At 53.0% G+C, this 27,282-nt stretch overlaps 1 protein-coding gene across 3 annotated transcripts; it reads right to left on the minus strand.

The window, feature by feature from the left end:
* Nucleotides 1-3,830: 3,830 nt before the first annotated feature.
* NLGN3 (neuroligin 3) lies at nucleotides 3,831-26,256 on the minus strand. 3 transcript variants are annotated; one of them, XM_060291967.1, is made up of 8 exons: nucleotides 26,104-26,256; nucleotides 22,852-23,508; nucleotides 22,157-22,216; nucleotides 18,126-18,185; nucleotides 16,264-16,413; nucleotides 9,961-10,146; nucleotides 6,644-7,433; nucleotides 3,831-5,780 (listed from the first exon to the last, which is right to left on the minus strand). In XM_060291967.1, the coding sequence occupies exons 2-8, from the start codon at nucleotides 23,306-23,308 to the stop codon at nucleotides 4,937-4,939; spliced, it is 2,547 nt and encodes an 848-aa protein (XP_060147950.1). In that variant the 5' UTR covers nucleotides 23,309-23,508; nucleotides 26,104-26,256; the 3' UTR covers nucleotides 3,831-4,936. The 3 variants fall into 3 exon arrangements, with proteins under 3 accessions (XP_060147950.1, XP_030706672.1, XP_030706673.1); XM_030850812.2 differs by lacking the exon at nucleotides 22,157-22,216; XM_030850813.2 differs by lacking the exons at nucleotides 18,126-18,185; nucleotides 22,157-22,216.
* Nucleotides 26,257-27,282: the final 1,026 nt, after the last annotated feature.

Genomic DNA, 27,282 nt, shown 5'->3' on the forward strand with positions numbered 1-27,282 from the left:
ACCCTCTAAGCAACGTCTCTCACTTCCTACGGTTGTACTGTTACATTTTGGAATTCAAATAGGTGACTTCATATTTGTCCCTGTAAACTTTGATTTTGCTATAGTGAGTCCAGCCTCATGACTGGTATATATCATACCAGCCTCTTGACAGCTCTACGAATTCTTTTTCTGTCATCTCACATTTTGGCTCTCTCTCCCAGCTATGCGTAATTTTCAAATTTGATCTAGTGACATTAAAACAGAAAGAACCCTTTTGTGTGTGGTCGTTCAACTGCTTAAGAATCGCTTAGAATCCCCACATTTCTTTATATTGTCCCAAGAGTATGGTGAGAGAACGTTTTATTGAACTCCAAATACATTGTAGGGGTAGCATTCTCCTCATCTGCCCATCGAGTCACCCTATCAAAGGAAATGAGCTTGAGTGGGGAATGACTTGTTTTTCCTGAATCCATGCAGAGGCTGAGTGATCTTCTCTTCCTTTTGTAAGTGCTCACCAATCCTCCTTTTAATCATTTGTTCTCGAATCTTGCCTTCAATCAATATTTAACTCGTTGATCTCAGTGACACCACAGCAGTGTGCATCCCTTTCACCCTCCATGGGGTTTTCAAAGACATCACCAGTTGTCCTGCAACTTGAGCTGCAGGTCATCATAATGCCCTGGGCTGTTATTGACCTAAACTATGAGATGGAGTTGCTCAGAGCAGCTAAAGGCTCTCTGGGACTAGACTGCCTTGAGGAGCCTCTCTCTGGGGCTCACTTTGTCCCTTTGACTCTGAAAATCCTTCTCTTTGCAGAAGAGAAGGAACACAAAGGTTGCCTAGGAGGTTTTGATTCCTCTCTGTAAAACCATTAGCAAATGAAAAAGGGCGCCCCATCACTCATCTGGTAACACCCAAACTCCTCAGCTGTTATGAAGGCCTCCACAACCTACCTTTCCAATCTGATTTCCCACCGTTTAACTTGAACCCTCTACTTCGGTCAAGTCAGTTCCCTCACTGCTCCTCAAGCACATCTAGACCTTATCTCCATGCTCTGGCTGAGGACTTTCTCCCAATTTGGAATGCCCACTATTCCACCCATCTACCCAGATCTCATCATAGCCTTTCTTGCAATTTCTGTAACTCCTTTAACGTTTAGCATACAATTGAAGTCACAGAGATTATGCATGTCACTCATTTGATCATAGTTCAGTTTTGTCTTCCTGACAGTATGCACACCAAAAGGGGTATGTTTTATCCCTCATGGTATATAAACCAGCACAGGGCCTGGCCTACAGTCCTGATAACCATCTTCACTTCCTACAGAGATTTTCCACAGTGACCAACCTCTGGCCCTTCACACATACCACAAGTTCAGATCCCAAGATAGCTGTGTCCAGCTCCTCAAAGGACTAATATAGAAACTAGATAAATCTAGGGATGCAGGCTGGACCTGGTCTAGGCACTAATGATTTTTGCAGTGTGAAATCAAATCTAACTATACCCTCAGCCCTTTAAACAAGAACCTGGGCTTTCTTAGCTGGGCTCAGGGCTGGCGGTCAACAAGGGGGCCAAGAACACTCAAGGCACCCCGGGACAGCACTGACTGTCAATTAGACTGAAACCCTGCCTGCCTTGGAGGTCACTCAGACCTTCTGAAGGTGTGAAGACCAACTGTAATCTCTCACTGATGGGTCCCAAATAGGATTGGAGCTGGGTTTGCTATGGCACCTTGAGTTCTTAGAGGAGAAGCAATGTCTAAATCTTCCCAACTAGAAAGCCTCCTAATTTGGAGGTACACACACACACCCCATAAGAGGAGGCCCAATTTGGTAATATCTGACATGGAGCAATGAAAGGATCATGACAACAAAGACTCTGAATTGATCTAAAATGGTCACGTAACCCAGCCCTCTCCGCCTTCAGGAAGGTGAGCACCATGGTTTCCCTTAGTCATTCACTCAATTTGGCAATTATTATTGAGGACTTACTACGTGCCATGATCAGCTCCTATCTACAGCAAAGTTTTGCCGTGTGTTTAACAATCTTTTCCCCTCTATCTGTCTCAGAAGAAATGGAGAACAGATCACCAGCTCTGTCCTTATTTAAGAGTTACATTTTTGAAGATGGTATAGCACACTTGTCATATAGTAGGTGCTCTACAATTATTGAATGTTACTTCATCAGCTTCTTCCTTTCTAAATTAAAAAAAAAAAAAAACCCTAGTCCTTTGGCACATTGTTTTTGCTCTTCTCCAGACCCTCTGCAGCTTTTCTACATATGCTGAAAATGTGTTGACCAAGGGCAGACCCACGACTGTTTTCAAAGGCCTAACCAATACTAGGTAGAGTGGAGAAAGTTGAGGAGCATGAGAAAGGTCATATGTTACTGGACTGCATTCTAGATCTGTTTCTAACACTGTGACATTGTGCTTTTCTGAGCCCATTTACCCAATTATAAAATAAGTGGGTTGGACTACATGACTCTGAGGTTACTTCTAATTCTAAAAATTCGGATTCTGATTACTTCCCAGGGATTCCATCCTAAATTTTTGTTATGATATGCTAGTATTTATTTATTTATTTATTTTGCAGTACGCGGGCCTCTCACTGTTGTGGCCTCTCCCGTTGCAGAGCACAGGCTCCGGACGTGCAGGCTCAGCGGCCATGGCTCACAGGCCCAGCCGCTCCGCAGCATGTGGGATCTTCCCGGACCGGGGCACGAACCCGTGTCCCCTGCATGAGCAGGTGGACTCTCAACCACTGCGCCACCAGGGAAGCCCCAATGATATGCTATATTTGAGTTAGTTTTGGAAAGAAGGAAGGAAGGGAGGGAGGGAGGGAGGAAGAGAAAGAAGAGGGTGGGAGGGAGCAGGGAGGGAAGAGAAAACCAGTTCTACACTACGGACTCAGACTCATTCAACTCGTGACCCACCCTGCCAGCCTCCCCCCAGTTCTTTTTTTCTTTTTTAACTAACCTGGGTCAAGTCAATCATTGCCCATCTCTCTTGTCCCCACGTACCATATTAGTATACTAGTCCTCGATTTTGGTCTTTGTACTGCCTTGTGTTTGTCCCCTCTGAACATCATCCTCTTGTGTTGGTTCATCTCCCTCATTTTGTCAGGGTCACTTTGAAGAATTCTATTCCTGGTTTCTGAGGTGTCAGCAACCCCACCCAACTGTCACACTTGATGAGCAGACTCCTGGTTCAGTCCTTCAAGTCACTGAGAATAATACGATACCATAATGCTAACTCTGTGGAGCCCATTGAATCTGTCCCCCAGGGTTGACAGGGAGCCACTGATCACCATCCTGGAGAGGAATGCTCCAAGAGCCCCAGTGACCTCTCCAATTTTAATTCATAGACCAGGAAACCAGTATCTCTGGGGAGGAGAGGGCCCCTGCTCTGTCAGTCACCCAAGGCCAGGGAGTCCACATATCTGATGCTGCACTGGATTCAGACACGAAAAAGAATTTCAGCACGTTAGAGGGCAGACCTCCTCCCAGCCCCCAGTCCAGGACGAGGGCAGGGTGGTGGCAATGGTGGCAGTGGCAGAGGCAGCGGCGGGTGGTGGCGGCGGCAGCAGAGTGGTGCAGTGAAGAAGGAAGTGTTTTTTTTTGATGTTTCATTAGGAGGCCCGAGGTGCTGAGAGAAGGCTTCAGCTGCAGGAACCCAGAGCATGGGGGGGGGTAGGGGGGTGGGGACTGCAACCTGATTAAGATTGGAGAGGCCTTCGTGAAGGGGGCCGGTAGTGTGCTGCCCAGACTTGTATCAGCTTAAAGGCACAGGATGCAGAGGGAGGCGCCCTGCCAGGAGGTCTGTTGGGCAAGGCCTGTGCAAGGGAGGCAGGTTGGGAGTGCTAACTGGATTTTTTATTTTTATATCAAGACACTGTGTTTAAAATTTTTACAAAGGACAAACTCCGTGGGTTTCCGTTAGTGTTTTAAGAACTTTTCTTTAAAAAAAAAAAAAGCCAACAACAACAAAAAACACCACCTTTTTGAAAGAGAAATGACAGACACAAAAGAGACTCTGTAAAGAAAATGGGGCGAACTTCTGATAGCATTACCCCAAGGGCAGAGGCAGAACCCAGATTGTACCCAGGGCACCGATAATCACATGGCCTCCACAAAACCTCCTTCACCAAATTTGCAGTCCCCTGCCTGGTCTAGCTAGGCCGATGCTCCTGGCCTCTGGGGGACGCAGGTCACCCTGTGGTCTCTGCAGCCCTCCGCAGAGATACAGAGGTGGCTGGCAAGTTGCCCCCTAAGGCCCTCCAACCCCATCCAGTGAGAGCCCCTTCCTCCTTCTCCCCATGGTTTTGCTGGAACCTGTTTCTTGGGGGCCATGTTCCTTGGTCGGATTGTGTGAGCACTGGGAGTTCCAGAGCCAGAGAGACCTGGGCCTGGAGCCCTCCCTTCCGGAGCTTCTTTGCACCCATCGGTTGGAGAAGCATTTGTTCCAAAATTTTTTTAAAAAATCAATAAAAACAAGACCCAGAAAAAAGACCAAGTCTGGGGGAGAAAGAGCTACTCTGCTCTTTAAAGCTCCCAAGTCTGGAGTTGGTCGGTGGTGCAGTTCCAAGAGAGGTGGAAGGCGAGCACCAAGGGGGTGTCCAGCTGGTGCTTCAGGCTCCCCAGTAGTGTCTGTGGTCAGGCTCGGGGAGCTGGCTTCAGCTGCTGTTCCACGGGTCCTCAGTTCCCCAAGGACTTGTTTGCGTCCCCACTTGAAGGGTTTGTTCAGGTTTACTTCCTTATTTGTGTTGTTGCACATGCGGGTGCATGCCCACATCTGTCTATGTTTGTGCAGGTGGGTCTGCTGTCGGGTGTGGGTGCGTGCGTATACATATATGTCTCTCTGTGTGTGTGTGTGTGTGTGTGTGTGTGTGTGTGTGTGTGTGTGTTCGTGGATCCGGGAGGGACAGAGCCGGGATATATGCTGTGCTCTGGGCTGCAGCTATACCCGGGTGGTGGAGTGTGAGTGGGGCAGCCCGGTACTGTTGAACCCTGCGGCAAAGGTGTTATAGGGGTGCAATGTCTGCAGCCCCACCAGGGAGTTGGGGATCATAGTGATAGTGTTGGGGGTCATGAGTGGGATGTCATCAGGGGAGCGCCGCAGGGTCAGCGTGTAGTCGGGCAGTGCAGTGAGGCGCAGGGTGTCATGGGGGGGACCCGCCTCACACTCGTGGTGGGTGGGGCCCAGCTGCAGTGCTGCCAGCTCCTCCTCGGGAGCAGCTCCCAATTCAGGAGCCCCGGCTCCCCTCTGAGGGCTGGGCTGCCGCAGGGGCTCCTGACGCCGCTTGTCCTTCCGATAGTAGAGGGCAGCGAAGGCCAGGACATTAAGGAAGAGGAGGGAGGCCCCCACGGCGATGGTGACGCTTAATTCAGTGGAGTAGTCACGAGGGTTCTCCACCAGGAGCGGCCCTGCATCCTGGTCCCCGTTCCAGGACCCTTGGGCATTCTCATTGCTGTAGGCAGGTGAGATGGCTGGTCGTTTGGTGCTCCAGGTCTTGCCATTGGGCCTGCGGGTGATGTGGGAGCTGTGGGTGGTATCCGGGGGTGGCACTTTGGTGGTTGTGGACGTGTAGTGGAACATGTCATGCAGGTTGTATAGGTGGGGCACCAGGTGTTTCCAAAAGGCCACCTTAGTGGCACGGTAATGATCGCGGACCCTTGGCTTCAGGCCGATGTGAAGGTAGAGCTGGTCTCGGGGATTGTATTTGGACCAGGCCACTTCCTCAAAGCGGTTGGCCTTGGTGTGAATGAACTTGGTGTCCTGGGGGACCGGCTTGTTGGGATCCCTGAAATACCACATGGAAATCTGGGGTCACCACTCTACCTAGACAAGGAAAGGGTCCAGGATTCTTCCTCTCACACCCAGCCCTAAACCCCTTTCCCAGTCCAAAATGTCCCACCGTTTCCATCTTTTTCAGGGTCCTTCCCTCTGTCCATACCCCTGTTTGTCCCAGGCCTTGAACTCCTATTGCCCGTGACATCATGGAAACCATTTCATCCTTCCCTACGCCCATCCTGTGAGATCAACCTATAGGACGCTTCTTCTTCTTCTCACAAGCTACAGAGCACCCATCAATCTTTTCAGCTGCCCAATTTTTCTGAGCGCCCTTTAAAAGTTCTTTCTGAATGTACTTTATTCCCACTTCACATGGCCTCCGACCCTCTAACCTTGAATCCCATAGTTCTGCCAGTAACTCTCACTCCTGCTCAATCCTAATGCTGAGTTCTGAGCCTCAACAAAATTTTTTTACTTCTTTTTTTTTTTTTTGCAGTATGTGGGCCTCTCATTGTTGTGGCCTCTCCCGTTGCGGAGCACAGGCTCCGGACGCGCAGGCTCAGCGGCCATGGCTCACGGGCCCAGCCGCTCCACAGCATGTGGGATCTTCCCGGACCGGGGCACGAACCCGCGTCCCCTGCATCGGCAGGCGGACTCTCAACCACTGCGCCACCAGGGAAGCCCAGCAAAATTTTTAAGGGAAGGAAATGGCATGAAAGACTAGAAAGGGGGACGTAGGAAGAGGGATGAAGGGGTTACCAATCAAGATTTGGGGACTGTCTTAGGAAGGGAGATGATGGAAGAGGTTTGGATAGAGGAGCAGAGGGGAGGGCATGCTGGGGTCCCAAAGAAGAACCCCCAGTTTCTCCTTACCCGGTCTTGGCAAAGTTGGTCCAGTAGGTCATGACGACAGCACTGAGCATAACGTCATTCTTGGAGAAGTTGCAGGGGAAAAGGTCAGTGGGGCCTACCATAGGGACACCGAAAACGTAGGGTACTTCATCCCCATGAGCTGCGTCTGACCAAGCAGGCTTCATGAGGCTCTGGCAGTGATGGTAGAAGGCGTAGAAGTAGGTAGGCGAGCCATAGCGGGCGTGCAGATCAGCTGTCACCACTGAGGGCTCCACCCACTGGTGGTCAGTGAAGAGTGCCACCAGTGTTTTACGGCGGGTCTCAGGATTGTCACGGTCTGCCCAGTCTGTGTACATGAACTTGATGGTCTCCCGCAGGGTGTCCTTACCCTCAGGATAGCCATACAGATTGTCCACAAAGTTGGAGACTGAGTAATCAAAGTCAGTGCCAGAGACACCATCTTCAGGGTCCACCACCCCTTCCACAAACTTGAGCCCCTCACCCTGGTTGACGCCTAGCATGATGTCATAGTTGAGGAACTCGCCCTGTTCCATGAGAATCTCCGGGTCATCAGGAATGACATCACCGTCAATCACGGGGCCAAAGGCCACATGGTAGCGGGCAGGCTGGATGTCCTGCTCTACCAGTTCCTTGGCACTCTTTTGCCGAAGACAGTCCACCATGTCGACGGTGTCTAGCACGTTACAGCCTACCTTGTCTGCCAGCAGGCTGGTGTACTTCACTGGTTGGTAGTTCACAGCCCAGCTGGACAGAGCAGAACCACTTTGGATGATGGCCCTCTGGAAAAGCCCTATAGAAAATAAGCAGCACCAGGTCAGATCTGTCGTGTCTCTCACAGCCTAAGCCTCCCTTGCTTGTCCCTGAGGGACAGATCGAACACCTCCTCATTCCTTTGTTACTGAGGCTGCCCTCTGGGTTGAATGGACTGCAAAGGACAAGTAACCCTTTCGGCTGGAATGATGGGTTAGGACCAGAGGATGGGTTGTTGGGCTCCTTTCCTGACTGATCCCCTGCCTGCTTCTTGCTTCCTTGTTCTGGGTGATGGTTGGTAACTTGGGGGTTAAGGAAACACCAGGAAGAATTAACCCCTTGGGTCCCAGACATCAGCTTCCTTATGCTCCCTCTCTTTATCTCTCCTTGTCTTCCCCTCTTGCTTCCTGCCCAGCTGGGCCCAGCTCTGTGCCAGCACACCACCAGGGAGCTGGCGCTTCCACCACAAAGGGGTCTTTTTCATGAGAGATGAGAAATGCAGACAGGAGAGAGCCTCACATTCTGGGAGTTTAGGGAAAGATTCCCAAGGGCAAAGGCCCTATGGTCTGAAAGTCTCCAGGGAACGTGCCCTCCCAGGCTGTAACCTCCACAGACACTTTCCTTTTCCCGAAGCTACTGATGCCTCAGATCCAAATTTCCCCCTAGGTGAGAGGGAACCAGTCCCCCAAACTCAAAAAGTAGATGATTCTTCCCCCCTAGGGGAAAAAGGTATCATTCTCTCTCTGGCCCCAACATTCCCAAGTAAGGGAGAACCTGGCCCTCAGGTGCACAGTTCTGTTCCTCTAAGAGAAAGGGAGTTTACGGGACTTCCCTGGTGGTCCAGTGGTTAAGACTCCATGCTCCCAATGCAGGGGCCACGGGTTCGATCCCTGGTCAGGGAACTAAGATCCTGCATGCCGCATGGTGCGGCCAAAAAAAAAAAAAAAGAGAGAGAGAGAGAGAGAAAGGGAGTTTGCATGGGTGAAAAAGAGAGGGAGAGAAATATAGATGAGTACTTAAGTGAGCCTCACTTTTTGAAAGATTATTCTCCATTAATCAGTTACAGAAAAACAGAGAGAATAAATCTTTTTTTTAGATTTTTTTTTAAAAAGTCTTTATTGAATTTGTTACAATATTGCTTCTGTTTTCTGTTTTGGTTTTTTGGCCAGGAGGCATGTGGGATCTTAGCTCCTGGACCAGGGATCGAACCTGCACCCCATACACTGGACGGCAAAGTCTTAACCTCTGGATCACCGGGGAAGTCCCAAGAGAATAAATCTTAAAAGCAGCCAGGTCTCCAGGGACACAGGCCCCCTATGAGACAGAGAATAGCAGCACACCAAGAAAGGCCTTCTCCTCCCAGGGAAATAGTCCCTAATCAGAGGAGGCACCGTTCCTCTTTCCAAACAGAGGCACCCTCACAACTAGTCACTTCACCCTCCTTGGTGGAAAAAAGGAATTCCCGTTCCTGTACTGTCACCTAGAAACATATTCTAAAGGAGGGATGTACATCCAACATTCCCTACATCCCACCTTAGTCTCCCCTCATGGAGTCCCTGGAGGGATAGAGACAGAATTTCTAGGTCAGAGAAGGTGATTTTTCTTCTTCAGAAAGACAGGCCTTCTTCAAAGAGAGACTGCAAGTCTTTCTGTTAGAATATCACTAACTCATAAGGTTGATTTCAGTAATAAACCCTGTCCTCTCTTACGGCCTTCCTTATCTTGGAGAAGGACACTTATTTTGGGAAGATCTCTTTGTGAGAAGCTCATCTTTGCCTCTCAGAGGTAGAAAGGGCTCTTATAGTCCAGAGGTGAAGAGAATGAAGAGAACACTTCCTGCTGAGCAAAAAAAAGGCCCTATTTGGCCCCCTTGGAAGGGTCACTGGCAGGGGGACCCACAGCAAGGAGAGAGGTTTCCCTTCGGGCTAAAAATGAAAGTCTCCCTTAGAGGGGGCTGTACAGCCCGGGGGCGGGAGAGGTCTGGTCTGGAGTCTGATAAGAGCTCGACATCCCTCAGGCAAAGCCCACCCGCAGGTTTGTAATCCTCACTTCAGTCCCATCTCTGCCCCCCCATCCCCACCCCCACCCCCATCAAGGGCAGTTCCCGTCTTGCACAGACTTGTTCTTCAGCGAGAAAGGCAGAGAATGTCTCTTACACCTAAAAACTAATTTCCACTCTAGAGCTCTACCCGAAGTCATGTGTCCTTCCCACACGGAAAGATTTCCCCCCCGCCCCCGCCCAAAAAGAGCCGTTGTCCTTCAGAGAGAGACATTCTACTCCCACGCTCCTCAATAAGACTCCCACATCAGGAGAACATTCCTTTCTCAAGATGTAAATGGGATTCTCTCCTTCCCTCTCTCACAGTGGGAGAATTACATCTTCCCCTCGAGAAACATTTCCCTTCCACTTCTCCCCAAAGGGACACCGAGCTGGCAGGTGAGGGCTGCTGACTCCCCTGGATGCTCCTGGGACATGGAATTGGGTACCCTGGAGCCTGGAGGGACTGGGGCTCAGGGTCGGCGGCCAGCACTTGTCTAGTTCCTGTTTCGTTCCAAGAGCTACTCACCCTCAGAGTGATGCGACAGCGTGAGGAGGCTGACACAGGACGCGCCAATGCCCGAGCCAAAGACGGTGATACGGCGGGGATCACCACCGAAGAAGGCAATATTCTCGCTCACCCAGCGGAGGGCCTGGATTTGGTCAAGGAGCCCATAGTTGCCCTTGGCAGCCTGATCGCCAGTGCTCAGGAAACCTGGATTCAACAAAGGGCACGAGGACAGTGAAGGTGGAGGGATGGAGGATTTGGATGACGGTGACAGTTGGGGGCATGAGGACGGAGGATGAGCATGCAGTGCAGCTCTTTCCACCCAGCTAGCATTAACCATTGCTCCTTTCTGCAAGGACCAGCGCCATCACTATAGGAAGGATTGGCTTCCTACCTCCCACCCATTCTCCAGTTTGGAAGGTGAGGTCTCCAAACCGTTCAAAAGGGATGCCTCCAGCTGGGAGACTTAAACTGCAGGAACTGCAAATGACCAGGACCCAGCATCCTCTGCCCTGATGTACCAGCCGGGACTTTACCCTAGCACCTGGCAAGATAGAGTGGAAAGAGCAGGGACCCTGGAGTCAGTTTGGTTTGAGTCCTGGCTCTACCACTTACTGGCCATGTAGCTTTAGGCAAGTTATTGAGAATCTCTGGGCTCTAGTTTCCTCTTCTGTAAAATGGGGATAAAATACCTCAAAGGGTTGTAACAAGGATAAAATGAACATAAGCGTCTCGAATATGCTCAGCACATTACACATCTATAGTTACTTCTCGTTCCCCATCCTTCTCTCTCTGGAGGAAGTGAAGATCCCAAGAGGCTACAATTCCTAAGCCTTCCTTGCCCCTCCTGTCCAAGTTCATCCATTTCCACTTCCTTCCAGGGTCTCGGATGCCCCCTTCTCTTCATTCTCACGGCAGGTCCTCACTTCCCCCTCCTCCAAGACCTAATGAATCGGAAACTCTGGGGATGGGGCCCAGCAATCCGTGTGTTTAACAAGCTCTCCAGGTAATTCTGATGCCTGCTAAAGTTGGAAAACCACTGGGTTAGACCATCTTTTTCCTCTAGTGGAGAAATGGGGAAGTCAGTGCAGTGCGGTTACCACAGAAACAGGTCTTCCTGCCCACCCACTGGGATTTGCTGCTGAGGAGACATGTCACCATGGAGACTACCTTCCCACCCACCTGCTGGGATTTGCTGCTGTGGAGACTTGTTGCCATGGCAACTACCTTCCCGCCCACCTGCTGGCTATCCCACAGAGATGTCCTATATTCCCCCCACCCTGCTTCCATTTTAGTCTGATCTTGCTGCTTCATTTTTTCTCTCTTCCCTGATCCTTAGTCTACTTGGAAGGCTCTATCTTCTCCTGCCCTAGGCTTTTAGAAAGGTTCTTTCCAAGTGGGTAGCTGTGGTGCTCCTACACATTGGAAACCTATACCTGGGTGAGTATTTTTTGACCCCACAGTTAAAAGCTCATTTGTAGCCCCTGGGATCAACTTTGTGGGAGGCCATGTTTGAGGAGGCTCCCTCAGCTCACAGAGAGTTATCTGACGGTCCTGGTAGTCCACGGGCAGAAGCTGACCTTAAACAGACTCAGGCAGGCACAAGACCCCATCACTGTCTTTCTTGAGTCCTTTTGTTTCTAGTTTCTGTAAAAGAGCTCATTTCACCCTCTTCAAGTGTGTTATTAATTTACCTTTGGTGCAATTAAGTATGTAAAGTACTTAGTTATTCCTCCCAGGACCTAGTCACAAGCCCTCTTTAGCCCCAGGTTCCCGATGAGGAAATGAGAAGGAATTAGTGAAAGCCTGAATGAGGATGAACGGAGGAGCTCTTGTTCCTCTAGACAAGAGAACCAGCTTCTCCTTTGCCTGGCTCGTTCACAAGCTGAAGTTGCTCCTGCAAGTCTTAAAGTATGCTGACCAAGATCCATCCCGGCTGTCCAAGCCTTGCGACCCTCCAGCAAAAATCACTATGTGTTTCTCTTAGCCTGCCTGTCCTCTCTCCCTCCTCTCTCCTTCCCCCGTTTTCTCTCTCCCTTTTCTCTTATTTTCGCAATAGCAGACTTGGCTTCGGTCTTTGCCAAGGTATCGTTCAGTGAAATGTGTCAAATACGTCTGTCCTAACCAGCATGAAGAGCCTGCATTTGGGTGCAGTAGATTTCTCCAACATGTACCAATTCCCTGGGTTAGAAACAAAGGTCTGAAAGGGCTGGGTGGAGGATTTGACCATCACTCTCTGCTCCCTCAGATCCCACAAACCTCAGGATAAGAGGCACTGAAGCCTGTGGATGACGTCATGCCAACCATCCTACTACAAGCGTCCTGCTTGAAGTGCTCTATCCAACAGGCTCAGGCGGATGATACAGAAAACGTCGCCGACCACAAGCACACAAAAACCTGTCAGTCTGGGAGAGCGATCACTCGCTACTAGCTCCCCAGTAACTCAGTCACCCACAGAAACCATGTGAGAATGAGGGCTGAAACACCAAACTCCATAAACTGTTAGAGCAAATCTGAGCCAGTCTCCCTGGGCCCAAGTTTATACTGCAGTGCATGGTAAGCTGCTTGTCAACAGAAGACAGGGGAATCTGGCACATTGTATCAAAACCAGGTATCTGTGTCACCCAAGGCTTGACATTTATCAGGTTTTCAGTTTGCCTGAAGGGTACCTGAGCAAGAATGTAGGATTAAATTCTGAAACCCAGAATAAAACTCGGCAAGCCCCTACTTCCTCAGCCCCAGGGATATCCACGTCCTGTATCCTGCTGGGGTCCCTTTCTTTTGTTGGTCTCAAGCCCAGTGGGGGCTTCTCCGATTATAGCTACCCCTCTGCCTTGGATGGGATCCATGGAATAGCCTGTGACATTCTCCAAATACATGAATCACCAAGATGTCTAAAGAAGCACCTTGGAGGAAACCGTCTGCTTGGGCTCAGGGCTCAGAGAAGCTGATGGGAGGGAGGGTGAATGAATGCATATAATTGAGGTCCAAAACTGGCCACCTGTTCTGGGATGTTTTGGGAAACAAAACAACAGAGCCTCAGCTCTACAGCAAAATCCCCAAGATTCAGAGACAGACCCGTGTTCTAAATCTGGCGCCAAGAGACAAAAACATCTTGAATGTACCCAGAATCCAATCAGCGGCTTATTGATTACATTTGTGTTCCAGAGCAGGCACTAAAGGGTACACAGGAAGTGGTGGGGAACTTCTGGCCAAATCTCAGTTTATGGCTCCTTCTGAGGTTTGGGTAATATTAGTTTGATCATTAACTATTTAAGCTCAAAGAATAAAAATCCTACCCCGAGATGTGCTGTTCTGGTTATCCAAACGAGAGGAGGTTATAAGGTGGTGGTGGTGGGGTCTTTTAACCTGAATTTCGTGGATGAGTTTCAGCGGGATCCATGAAATAACTTCTGTGTGTGTGTGTGTGCACACACATGCATTTTTGGGGGAAGAGTCCATAGATTTCATCAGAATTTCAAAGGGGTCCAAGACTCCCCAAAAGGTTAAGAACTTCTGATATACAAGCTTAAAGATTAGAGCAATTGAAGGGTTGTGAAGTAATCAGCAAATCAGGATATCATAGGGAGCGCTCGCCAGCAATAATAGCCTTCCGTGAAGCCCACAGCTCCCAACTGACACTTCAAATCTTGAGTCTCTCCTCTGTCTCCTTTCCGCCTCCTTTCTGTGTGTCACTCGTATCCTCTTTTCTCTTTCCCGTCCTTTCCTTCTCTTCCTTATTTTCTCCTCTCTTCTCCCCCGATGCTCCACTCTCTCTTTTCTTTCATTCCTACCTGGTCCGATCATTTGGAACTGAAGCATATTCTTAGTATTCTCCGTGCTTTCCATTGATCCTTAGAGACTGGAGCTTTGTGTTGATAATTTTTAAAAGCAACCGAGTTGAATATTTCCTGTCACCCTCATTTAGAAAATAAAGTAACACAGTTACTTCTGGCCTTCAACAACCATGCACTTGTGCCTGTGTATCTGTGTGTGATTACGTTTGTATACGCATTACTCTTCAGGAACTATGCAGCCCAAGCGTGTGGGTTTGCAGCCACCTTCATGGTACCATTTTTACTATCAGAGACTCAGATCCCCTTTCTCAACAGGACAGAACAGCTTACAGAACAGAGCCTTGCCATGATGTCTGTGGCAACTCAGAGAGACAGAGGAGCAGTGGCAGAACCATGAAACCCAAAGCCCACTAGACTGTGGAGAGGCCAGGGAGATGCCCTGCATATGTCACACCCAGCATCCAGATGCCGCTGAAGGGAACGCAGGCTCCACTTTTTTCTGGGAATATCATTTCTCTCATCTGAACCCCCAGAAGGTGTCTTGCTATCCCACATAGTATTAAGGGGAAGTCAAGAGAAGATTGCCTTTCCGTGTACGTGGATGCACCCAGAAGTGAAACGCAGCTCTGGGGCCTCTGGGATGCCAACTGCCAAAGCCACAACATACTCAAAAGCAAATTAAAATAGGGTCCTGTCAGCCGACAAGCCCTGGAGTAAGCCGTGCCTAATTGCTCGTTCAGCACCCAGGCCTGCAGACCTGAGAAACAGCCCAGACACCCACTGGGACTCAGGACCCCAGCCTTCCGGGCAGGAAGTTGGCTTCTTTGTGCCACTCCAGGGCTATGGGGCTGCGTGTGCCCTCAGAGGCCTGGGTGAGCATCCGAAAGGGAGCAAGGCCGTGTGTGCTTGGTCGCCCTCTCTGAGGCACTTGTTTACCTCAAGACCTTGGCCAGTTAGGCATTAACAGTTACCAAGGAAGGCACAGGGTAGAGGGGCAGCGTAAATCACCAAAATAAGCATGTGGGTGACAGAGTATGTGTGGGGAAGGGGATATGGGTGTGTATCAGGAGGTATTTGGGAAGTAAGTGTGTGTGTGTGGGAGGAAGATGGTGTAATGGGTGGGAGTGTATGGGGATGTATGTGTGGAGAGAGTAGAATAAATGTGCAATGTGTGTATGTGGGATATGTAAGTGTGGGGTGTGCATGAGTGTGTATACGTGTATGGATATGGAAGACCAGGTGTGGGGATATGGATGCGTGTATATTCGTGGGGTAGGAATATGTAATATGTATGTATTGGACATATATATGCCAGATGTGTATAGGAAGAGTGTGTGTGTGTATGTGATACGGGTACGTGTATCGGGGCCTGTGGGTGTGTGTTTAAGGGGGGATGTGTAAGCGTAGTGCATGGGATGTGTACGTAGATGTGGAAGCAGGGATATGAGGGGTCCGTGCGTAGTATCTGTGTACTATGGGCTGGGGAGGTGTGGACGTGCAGGTATGGCTCCCACATGTGTAGGGAGGGGAACGCTGGTTCGTGTTTGTGTAGGGAAGGTGAGGGACATACGTGTGTGTGTGGCTGTTGGAGGAGAGGTGGAAGTGGGGTGTGTAGGGGGACGTGGATCTGCCCGTGTATGTGTGAAAGGAACATTTGTGTACATTTAAGGTGTATATATGTGGGGCTTGTGCGCGGATGTGGACGTGCAGGGTGTGGGTCTTTGTGTAGAGTGTATTATGGGGGTAGAGGAAAGCGTGAGCGTGGGGGCACTTGTGGTGTATGTGGGCACAGATGTGGATACAGAGATGTGGAGGGAGAGATACATGGGAACGTGTGTGTGTGTATGCGTCCATGGAAGGTGAGAGAAATCTGTGTAGATGTGCGGTGTGGATGTGGAGTGTAGAGAGGCATCTGGGTATGTGGATATGTGCATCAGGGAGACTATATGTGTGCAGTGTGTATGGAGTGGTGGGGGAATGTGCATATATGTGAGGGGGTCTGTAGATGTAGATGTCGGGGTCTGTATGTGTATGGGTATGTATGTTTGGGGGGGTGAGCGAGAAATAGATGCATGCTGGTGGATGTGGGCAGGGTGGACGGTGGACATGTGAGGGTACGTGGGTGTGTGGATATGTGATTGGCTAGAAGGAGTATCTGTGCATGTGTGGGGTGTTTAGGGATGTGGGGTGGGTGGGTCGGGATGAGGCTAGGACACCAGAAAATGAATCGACTCTACAAAACTCAGCCAGGCAAAAGTCTGGAACCAGAGACCTGGCTGGAGACCTAAGAGAAGGTGTGAAGTTTGAATTGAGTTTCCAGTGGCATCTCAACATTCCAGGAACGGGCCTAGGGACACTGTGGGGAAGCCCCGGGCAGTTGGGTAGGGGCTATGGGATAACAACATTGTGGCCATGGTCATTAGCACCAGCTAGAGAACCAAGGCGGCCTGTTCTCAGCTCCTCAGCTTTCTTTCCTCCCTCCTTGAGAACCCAGGCTTCCTTCTAGGCACCCAGCAGGGAACCATACCTAGCACTCCAACCCGATAGTTGAGGGTGATGACGATGACGTTGCCATAACTGGCCAGGACGCTGCCGTCAATCATGTTGCCTGTCCCTTCCATGTAAGAGCCTCCATGGATGTAGACCATGACAGGCTTAGCGCCACTGTCCCGGATGTCTGCAAGGAGAAGGGGTGAGACACAGGCTGGGTAGGCTGCCCTTCCTCCCCCACCCCCGCCAGCCCTGGGTGGGGGGGTGTGGGCAGCAAAGCTATCCCAGGTGCCAGGACACCACCGCCATCTCTGAGGGCAGGACTCATGGGGCTGTTCAGCCCGGAGCTTGAGCATCAGCCAGAGAAAGTTGGACGTCGGTGATGCTTTTAAAGACTCTGGTTTCAAGTGCCTCCCAGTAGAAGGCAGCCAGGCGTTCCTGATACAGCTAGGTCTACAGAGGCCGTGGCTGGGCCCTGGGGGACAGGGGGAGGGAGGAAGAGAAAGGGCAGGTCCCTTAGCTGGATCAGTGAGTCCCTGCCCCGGGCACCCAGGAGTCCTGGGACCTGACATGGCTTTAGAGAGCAGGGGCTGGGGAGCCCTGAAACCCCCAGGACTAGACCAGTTACATGGAAATACGGCCATTGGCAGCAGCTGGCCCCCCAGTGCAGACAGAGACAAGAGGGGCGGGAATAGGGGGTGGCACAGGAAGAGAACAAGGGAGAATGTGGGGACAGGGGAGTGAATGGCAGAGATGGGGTGTGTGTGTTGTGGCGGGGAGAACCTCACTGACATGGTTTCTCAGCCACGTGCTCGTTTACCCCATTCTCCCCGGGCATCAGGCAGACTTAACTGGAAACACTGGGGATGGGGAAGAGGTGGGGGCAGAACTAAGGATGAGAGAGCCTGCCCCCAGGCAGCTTTAAGATGAAGATGGAGCCTCCGCAGAGGCCACTCAACGAGAGACCTTTAAGCGGCTGCTCCCAAGACCCGAGCAGTGCGGCGACTGGGCTGGGCGGCCACGAGAAGGCTCCCAGCCTGATCACTTCGACCTGAAGCCTCTCGGCCTGTGAGCTGGACCACACTCTGCCGCACCGGCACAGCCCTACCAGCCACCAGTGGGCCCCCCTGAGCTGTGTGGCCCCCAGGCCAGGTCTGGGGCGTGGAGGTAGAAGAGAATGCTCTCTGCTGCCGAGCAAACACAACCTGTTTTCCTGAGGAGGAAGGAAGACTGGTTCAACCATCACCCAAGGATCTTATGCCATCCACTGACCGGGCTGTGGCGTCCTGGCCTCAGCCCGGTGCTTTGGCCCAGTCCTTGTGGCCCTGTCCTGAACCTAATGCAGCCCCTGGCCCTGAGGCCATCTCTCTCTTTCTGGGTGAAGGCCAAGGAGGTTCTAGGTGGCGCTGTTCCCCAGGCCCTGTGGTTGTCACTGCCTCACTCCTCAGTTCAGCATCCTGCTGGGCCCCTCTTCCAGGAGCCAGCCTCCCCGCAGAAACACAGGGGTTCCTCGCCATTCCGTTTCCTCTGTGCCTCTCCTCGCCCCCGCCCCCCTCAGTCCTGCTTTCTCTCCACTCTCGCTGCTGCTCAGTAGGGGCAGGTGCCCGTGAACCACAGAAGATGGGGGAGGAAGCTGTCTCTGGGCAGTGGGGACCGGGGCGAGGAGGATGCCCTCCCCATGGCTCTGCTCGTGGTGCCCTGTTCCCGCCAGCCGTGTCCATCACCCTGGAACTCCCAGTGGCCGACCAGGCCAAAGATGGATGAACAGCCCAACGGCCTCATACAGGAACAGAAACACACCAACGGACGGACAGACAGACAGACGGGGCTTCTCCCCATCGAGAGGGGGAGGGGCTCTGTGCCATGCACCAGCCGCCACGCCCTGCAGCCCCCAAATACCTTCATCTTCATCCCCGTCATTATCCGCTAAGTCCTCGCCCTGTTTCTTAGCGCCGGATCCTGGGGACCAGACACGGGGAGACACAACAGCACAGAACAGAGAACAAAACAGAGAGAGAATTCAAAAACAGCATGACTGCAGTGTGGCCCAGCAAGCCAGCTCTGGGCCTGGGCCCAGGACAGGCAGGAGGGATGGCAAGAACTGAGGGAATGGGTGGGCTGAGGCCCAGACCTTCATCAGGATGACAGTGTTGCAAGGCCCCTGCTGTGCTGGCCTCCCTGCACCTCTCTGTCCCCAACAGCCTGTCTCAACCAACCACCTTCCCAGTTAGGAAGGAGGTAGCAGCAGGTGGGCCAGGGCACAGAGCCAGAGGCCCACTCAGGGAAAGGACTTCTCCTGGGTGGAAGGGGCTGCACGTGTGTACACAGGCAGGCTGAGCTGGAGAGCAGAGGCAGGCACCAAAGGTGAGAGGCGGCATCGCCAGCACGTGTAGATACGGATATGAGCTGTTAAGGCAGAGCCAGGGACCCCAGCCCTGAGCTATTCGGGCCCAGTGGGCAGGCTCCAGCTGGGCCTCAGCTGACCCTGATTCCCACAGGAGAAAATGGGAGATGAAGCTTTCCCTCCGGTCTTCCTCACTGGGGCCTGCTCTGGGTAATGGCAAATGGGGTTCCTGCCCACAGGAACCAGGCCTGAGAGCAGCAAGCATTGCTCTGAGATCGAAAGAGAGCCAGAGAGGGAGGGAGGGAGAGAAGGAAGGGGAAAAGGAGAAAAGGGACATGAGAGAGAGAGAAAGAGAGAGAGGGGGAGAGAGAGAGAAAAAAACAGAGATAGGAATAATGGTAGCAGCTCCTACCATGTACCGAATGGTTACCATGTGCCAGACACTCTACTTCTGCCTTACTGTCTGATCCTTACACCCCACTGAGGGAGGGACTATCTTTATTCCTGTTTCACTGATGGGGAAACTGAGGTTCAGAGAGGCAAAGTGACTTGCTTAAGATTGCACAGCTAGGAAGTGCTAGAGGTGAGATCCAAACCCAGGTCTGCTTGATTCCAAAGCCCATGGTCTTTCCACTGCACCATGCCACCTTTCTGGGACGGGGGAAAGGGAAGGGAAAAAATAAGTCAGGAAAGAGGTGGAGCATGGGGTGGGGTGGAGGGGAGGGGAGGGAAGGAGAGAAAAGAAGAGACCCGAGGAGAGAAGAGAGACGTTTAGGGCCTGGGTGAGCTATCCCCAATTCTCCTTCTCATTCTAAGGAGGTGAGAAGTTCATCATGAGAACGGCTTTGAGAAAGAGGACCCACCGCCTGGGTGCTTGTCAGTGTGTAGAAACGGAGGTCATTCTGTTGGCACCCCAGGGCTTATCCTCTTGTCTAAGACGTCAGATACTCTCGGCCTGGAGGCAGCAAATAGCCCTCTTTCTCAGCTGGTCTGGGTTCCCTTACAGCTATTAATCACAACAGGAGCCGCCCTCCAATTACAAAATGGCTTTTCAACCAGGGCAAGAGCCCAGCCTGAGGGGCAGAAACTGCCTCCGGCTTCCCGAACCTCCCGTGGCGCCTACCCTCTTAACACCTGACAACGACGGTGCTGCCCTCAGAAACCCTGTGGGACATGGGGCATCATCACCCACACAGCAGACAGCCCCCCGAACGGCAAGGAATCACCCATCCCTAAACATGAATTCCCTCCAACTTGATGGGGGTGGAGGTTGGGGGACAGGGCTTATCTTCCCCAAGAAATCCTTCGCTTCCCCTGGACCCCGACTTAGAAGATGCATCCCGTTTGCCCCCCTCTGGGAATGTCCCTGGGTTGCTGCCTTGTCCCAGCTTCCTCCTTACAGATGCCTTTGCTCCCTCAGCTTAGCACTTGCTGAGCAACTCCTTGCTGCCACGCCTGTCCCCCACCCCCGGGCCAGCTCGACCACCGTCCCCCAGCCCAACAACTGTGCTGCGGCAGGAGCCCAGCCAGGCCAGCCCTGCCTGCCCTGCACACATCACAACCCTAACCACCTCTGGGGACGGGTCTCCCCCGAGAGGCAGACTTTTTAAGTCTGTTCCAAATGGCCAACAGGCCCTGGATAGGGAACTCATTTGAGCAGCTAAATGACCAGATGCCCTCTCCCACGCTGTCTGGAACCCACTTCCCAGCTCGGCCTGTGGGGCTTAGCTAAACCAGCTGAGTTTCAATGCTAGGCTAGGAGTTTCCTCAGAGTAGCGATCAGGTCTTCAGTTATTTCTAAATCTTTCCTCCACCTCGTATCCCTCCACATCCCAACAGCACCTAGCACGTGACCTTGCCCATAGTCAACAATCACGATTGGTAAGTGTTTGAACTTGACTGGAGCGTCCAGTTGGCTCTCTAGCCAAACTCTCAGGACTGGACTGGACTGGACTGCCCTAGGCTCTTACTGGTGCCCTGGAGGATCATTGCTCCTAGGAAATGGTTAATGTCATCGCCTCCCCCTCTGCCACCCTGCACCCAAGTAAGCAAGTAACTAGTAGCAGTAGGTTTAAGAGACCCTCTTCCTGAAATCTTTTATACGTTAATGGAATGTTAAGACCAGAATAGTCCCCTACCACCTTCAGATGCAGAAACAGAGGTTCTCAAAGGAAAAGACTTGTCTAAGGTTTCACTGTGAGTGAGCAGCAGAGCTGGGACTCGGTCAGGCTTGTGGCTCCCAGACCCATACTCTTTCTGCGGCACCGCAATGCGTCTTCATTCGTGCAAAAACATGTTTACTGATTGCCTTCTGAGTGTGAGGTCCTGGGCTGGGTGTGGGGAGGTGGTGTAACGCTTATCCCCAGGGCAGCAGACCTCACTCAAAGCTTCAGTGAGCATCAAAAGTGCAACAGGCAGATCGCCGGGCTCTGCCCGCAGAGATTCTTACTTAGTAGGGGGCGCTCAGTCCCAGGAATCCTGACGACCCCACTTGGGGGAACCCCGCCCTATGATTTCAAAGGAAAACAAACTCCAAGCTTGCCAAAGGGTTGTAGGGACTAGGCTGTGCTTTTCCACTTGTTCCTTAGTCTTACTGTTTCCAATTCGGTTCAACCCATCCACATTTCACCATTTGTTTCAGAGTAGGGGAGGTGGGAAGGACCAGATGGGAGTTGCCTCGCATGCTACAGTGGAAAGAACACGGCCCTGAGGGTCAAGAGACCCAGGTTATGGTCCAGGCCCTGCCACAGACCAGCGACGGGGCCCTGAGCAGCAGCAAGTCACTCCCCTGGGCCTGTTTCCTCATCTGTAAAATTGGGATACCAATTCCTGCCTCATAAGCTTCCACAGAAGTGGGAGGGGGGATTTTCTGAGGTAAGTATGCAAGCGCTTTGCAGAAAACAAAGTGGTATTTGAACAGGAAGAATTATTACACGGGTGGAGGGTGACAGATTCCTCCCGGAAAGAGGGTCAGTTTGCAATTCGGGATCCCGTGCCTCCTTCAGAGTGCACAGTTCCTGGAGACCCCCAAGGTCTGCCACCAGGCTAGCCCGGGTCACTCAGCTAGGCCCTGGCCAGAGGTGGTGGGCGGGGGTGGGGTGGTGGGCGGGGGTGGGGTGGGTGGGCAGGGTTGCTACACTTGGCTACAGTTTGGTCTAAGCTCCACGGCTGGAGAGTTGACTCTCGACTTTCAATCCGGGAAAGAGCACGGAAGGATGAGCTGGTGGCTCCCTCACCAGGCAAAGGTCAGAGCCTCTGGCTCCATCTTGGCGGCTTAGAGTTTCTCCTGAGGTGTCCCAGAGGGAACCACTGGCTCTGTCTTTGGCACACACTTTAGGGTGGACTTTGGGGCTGGGAAGGTTGGAAGAAATGGGGTTGCTGCTTCTGCTCTGGACCTGCCTTAGGCCACCAGAGCCTCCCTGAAGAGCAGCCGGGGCCCTCGGATGAGATGGAGCTTATGCTTGCTCACCGACCGCCCCCTGAGCCTGGGCTACTTGAAGGAAGGCTGGGTCCTCGGGGGCAAGGGCAGGTGGGCAGGCAGCCCTCCCTCTCTCTCTCTCTCCCTCCCCGCCGGCTCGCTACCTACCTCCTTTCCTACAAATTTTCTTGTTGGGCTTTCGGGCGCATTCCTTGGAAATCCGCTTTACTGTAAAATGAATAAAAAACTAAAAAATAACAGGAGGCCTCTGCCCAGGGGCATGCACCCGCACCCCCCCAGGCCCCAAGAGCTGCTCTGCAGGCGGCACGTGGCAGAGAGCCTGTCCCACCATCTCCTTGCTTCTGTCACTTACCTTAGTGTGACCCCCGCGGGAGGAGGTATCAGCTAGTGAAAGAGGAGGCACCTGAGCACTGCCCACCAGGCTTGCCCCCTGCCCCCCTCACACACCCAGCTCCCTTGGCCACACACACCTACCACCTCTCCGAGCAGGTGGAATGGCAACAGGGGGGCCTGGTGGCGCCAGCATCCTCCCGCGGGCAGCTGCCAGCAGTGACCCATACTCCCCCAGGGAACCCCCATCCAGCACCTGGCCCTAGACCTGTCAAAGCTCTCAGGCCTGGCCAGGCCCCTCTTGGTAACAGTGTCACTCACACATGGGAGCTCAGACAATGCTGGGAGAGGAAAGAACAGGGAGGAGGAAGGGGGAGGCCAAGCAGAGTGATGGTTAGAAGCATTTTCACAGACAGACAGATGCATGCAGCAGGGCACACCACCACATGCCAGCCACAAACACAGCGGGGCGGGTGGGAGGCAAGGAGGGCACAGTGCCTGGCCGCACTCACCATCCTCCGTGGGCACATAGACGTTCAGGTAGAGGCAGTCTTCGTTGGGCTCCTGAATGTAAGTAGCGACGATATCCAAGTTGGCCGTGAACCAGACAGGGAGCATGACTTCGGGCACAGCTGTGTGGATGTTCTGGGGGCACACTGGGGGAAAGTGTGTGGCGTTCCGGATGCCCGACCAGGATGGGGGTGGTTCAGGGGGCAGGAAACGTTTTTCGCCGATGGGGGGGGCTGCGTAGGGCACCCCAAGGTATTGGTCCACAGGCCCCAGGATCTCACTGGGCAATGGTACCCGGGCACCCCTTAGCTTCCCAAAGTGAGTATTGACTGTGGGTGCTGGGACCTGGGTACTGGCCCTCAGCACCAAGCTCAGGAACCACAGGGTGAGGCACAGGCTCCGGCCAACTGTGGGCTTGGGGCTCAGGGACAGCGAGGGCAGGCCAAGCCGCAGCCACATGTTCTGGGCCGGGGGACTGGCAGGAAAGGCAGACTCCGGGGTCACAGCATCAGCCCAATAGGCAGCCCCTTCATGGCCACACTGACTTGAACCTCAAAACTGAGCTCTCGAGGGACACCTACAGGTGCCCGGCAACGTAGAGAGCAGGTCTTCCGAGCACCACAGCTTCAGAAAGGGGACTCCCTCAGGGCCAGACAGGCCTGTGGAAAGAGGGAAGTATGCGTCATCCAAGATGGTCGCGGAGGGCTATGGAGTGGGTCTTTGGGGCCCTGCTGCTCTTGGGCTACTCTCCTACAGTTAGGAGAGGTTTCCTATGCCCGGGGTTCCAGGGACCCTCAGACGATCTCCACTGCCAGTCAGAGCCACTTGCTGTGTCCGGGCCATGGTTGGAAAAGCCAAGGGGGTCGACAGATTGACAATTGTTGCCACTGCAAGTTGCCAGTCCCCGACTTCAACTCCTCAGCCAATGGAGCTCATCGGGGTCAGCTGGAACCAGAGTAGCATATGGTAGCAGGCGATGGGAGAACAGGAAATGGAGCTGGGCACGCTGCGTGGACACTGAGCTCCTAGCCCCCCAAGACCCATGACCCCACACAGGGACCTCAACCTCAGGAGACGGTAGGATTGTGAACCTCACTCCGGGACTAAGGCAGAAGAAGGGAACACAGCAGATAGGCAAAGGGGCCCCCAGAGAGACCCCGTCTCCCTCTGGCAGGGCAGGGGGCAGGACAGCCATTCACCAGAGTCCCCAGACCCTCCTGTACATTTCTCAAAGCCCTCACTGCTCCTACATCCTTAAGCCTTGGTCCTTTCTGTCAGCTATCTCTAATTCACGTGGGGTGCCAGAGACTGAGGCAGAAAGCGTTCTGCCTAGCACCCTAGGCATTGTTGATGCTCAGCCAGTGTAAAATAAACAGCAGAGTGCGGGGGACACACACTCAGAGACTCATAGAAATAAACTCACAAACACTCAAAGAGGGAGTGAGAGAGCAAGCCGGGACCACAGACACCATGATGTTCACTCACAGAGACATACAATCCAAACCCACAGAGATCGCCTCATATAGTCTCACATTCTGAGACAGAGAGCTTCACAGAGCCAGAGACTCACAGAGAGATACATTCAGAGACACACGCAGAGACTTACTGAAACATAATCACACACACATCGCATAGGTAAATATCCAGAGACACATGCAGCATAATGGTGACACATAGGTGGAGACAGGAACAGAAACAGCAACACACTCGAGGCACACAGGCCTTCTGACAAAACAGTTGTACAGTCAACATATATACACAGGCACACACAGACACTTCCGCATGGACACACACACACACACACACAATTTAGCTTCCCCCTATTTCTCCCGCCTTCCAAGATTGTGGGCCTGCTCCTTTAAGAACTGGCTGAAGGGGTGGGGGGAGGGAGATTGGGAACGCCCGGCAATCGGCCACCGAGAGAGGGGAATGAGAATGTGTGTGTGTGTGTGTGTCGTGTGTGTGTGTGTGTGTGTGTGTGTGTGTGTGTGTGTGTGTGTGTGTGAGAGAGAGAGAGAGAGAGAGAGAGAGAGAAAGAGAAAAAGAAGGAGGAGGAGGAGGGAGGGCGGGCAAAGCGACTAAAGGGGTGGGGGCTCGGAGGAAAAGGGGAGCAAAGTATGGGTGGTTAGATCCCAGACGCTGCCCAGAATGCACCCGGGTGGAGGGGAGGAGGGGACGGGGAAGGAAGGGGTAAGGGTAGGGAGGTGGGGCAGGAGGGAGTGTGTGTGTGTGTGTGTGTGTGTGTGTGTGTGTGTGTGTGTGTGTGTGTGTGTGTGTGTGTGTGTGTGTGTATGGGGGGGGGAATAGTCCGCAGCTGAGTTCACACAATCCCCCCATTCACTGTCTCCATGGCAACTCCGGGGCACAGACCGCTCATTCACACGGCTTCCCCGCCAGCAACCCCCCCCACACACACATCATTAACCCCCTCGGTGCCGCCCCTCCCCGCAAATTCCATTAACCCTTTCGGGATGCCTCCCACTCCAGTAACCCTTCCGCACCAAATGCCATTCTCCTTTGAGTCAATTTCCTGCAGCCCCTCCCCCCGTGAACACCTAGACAAATCGACCGACCCCCAAACGCCCTTTGTACCCTAGGACCCACTGTGAGTCTTCAAGGCCAAGATCTCCATCCTGGTCCAACTTGCAATTTGGGAGAAGACAAGGGGAGGCGGCAATGCCGGGGATTAGAATGGCATCTGGGGGTACTTTCTGGGCTGGAGCAGTATTGGGCTAGGGGCATTGTGCAGGAATGGACTGGTGTCAAGAACTGCAGTATTGGGGGCTATGCGGGTTCGGAATGGTATTGGGGGACGGAGCTGCATTGGAATGGGGGAGGATAGGATAAAGGCCTCCATGGGGGGGGCTGCAGAGAGTGGGGGAGGGAGCCTGGCTGTGAGATGCTATGATGGAAGAGAGATGGGGCTGCACTGCGGGGGAGGGGGGACTGGCAATGTACTATACAGGAATGGGGCTGGGGACCTTCAGGAGGGATATTTTGATGAGCATGCGGGCCGGGCTGTGGAAATAGAGGGACCATGGGCGGGAGGATGATAAGGGTGCGGGATTCAGGGAGGAGGTGGAGGAGAAAAGCAGGGGAGGATTGGGGGGTCAGGGGTGCTGATGGAGAACGTGGGGTTGAGATGGATGGGGAGCACTGGCTGGGAAGTGGAGCACCCCAGGATTGGGGGGGGGATAGGATCAGGGCAAGGTATGGGCAGCTAGAGGATGAGAGACCGGGGCAGGCGGCCTCACCTGTTCCCCGGGCTGTTGCGAGCGACTGAACCGGGCCACGGACCACCCATATCGCCTCCAGGCCAAGGGCTCCGCACCCGAATCCCCGAGATCTGCTCTCCGGCAGCCTGGCTGCTGTGCCCGCGCACCGAGGGGGCGCGCTGCGCGTGCCCGGACACGGGGGGGCGCGGTCCCTGCCATTAACTCCTTTTGTGCCAGAGATGGCTCAAGTCCTGGGGCATGGCCCAATTCCTCCCAGGCTCAAGCACGCTCTCCTCAAGCTCTCTCCCCACCCTCTCTCTCTCACACCCCTCAAGTCACAGTCAGGTGATCTTCCGGGGCAGCTAGTCCAAACTTTACCTGCAAAGCTTGAGACCTTGAAACAAAGGGAGAAACTGAGGCACTGCCTGCAGGAGTCCCCAGTCACACTCCACGAAGACCCACCTCCACCTCACTTGGCATCCCTCACCTCTCCTCAGCACCAGCACCACTCAAGCAGCAACCAGGAGGTGTGCGTGTGGGAGGGGCACTTTGCCCTCATCCTGTCACTTTCCCAAAGGTCAATGCTGTTCCTTTCTGCTGGGGCATGTCACACTCCGGCTGTCAGCGTGCCAGTTGTCGGACCACTTCAGTCTCTCTCCTCCAGATCTGGCTGTCTTTGTGTCTTGTGTTTCTGTGTGTAGTGCACCTGTCCAGTTTCAGTAGCCCCCCACCCCAAGCCCCTCTGAGTGTCCCTTATCCCAGCAAAGCCTCTACCCCTATAGCTCCTCAGAATGTTTCTGTCAGGATAGGACAGGGCAGAAGAAAGCTTTAATCATGTTCAACTTTACCCTGTTGGGGAGTTCCACTCCTTGTGTACGCAACTCTTAAACTTGTTAAGTCCCATCTGAGCAAGGGCTTCATGGACCTCAAAGAGGGAATTTTTTGTAACTTGGGTATTGACTGGTGCTCCTGGTTTTACCAGCACACTTGACACTTCCCAGTAATAGAGTGCAACTACGACCTGGACGGTATCCTGAAGTTGTCAGATCATCTGGTACCACCCACCCATGAGGCTGGGGCTAGCCCTCTTCCAGCTCCAGCCTGGGCATACCAGAGGACTCCATGGTAGTAAACCAGTTGGCTCTACTGGATAGCCTTAGATCTAGGGCCCCAAACCTGAAGGCAAGGGGGCTGAGAATGGCCCCGCTGCAGTTCCAA

Source organism: Globicephala melas, chromosome X, assembly GCF_963455315.2.
Source record: "Globicephala melas chromosome X, mGloMel1.2, whole genome shotgun sequence".
NCBI lineage: Eukaryota > Metazoa > Chordata > Mammalia > Artiodactyla > Delphinidae > Globicephala > Globicephala melas.

Excerpts from the sequence above, each read along its gene's own strand:
- NLGN3 (XM_060291967.1), bottom strand. The coding sequence starts at position 23,308 with ATGTGGCTGCGGCTTGGCCTGCCCTCGCTGTCCCTGAGCCCCAAGCCC. Across the intron at positions 16,414-18,125 it reads TGACGGGGATGAAGATGAAG|ACATCCGGGACAGTGGCGCT; the intron begins GTATTTGGGGGC and ends TTCTCCTTGCAG. Across the intron at positions 5,781-6,643 it reads ACCAACTTTGCCAAGACCGG|GGATCCCAACAAGCCGGTCC; the intron begins GTAAGGAGAAAC and ends GTGGTATTTCAG.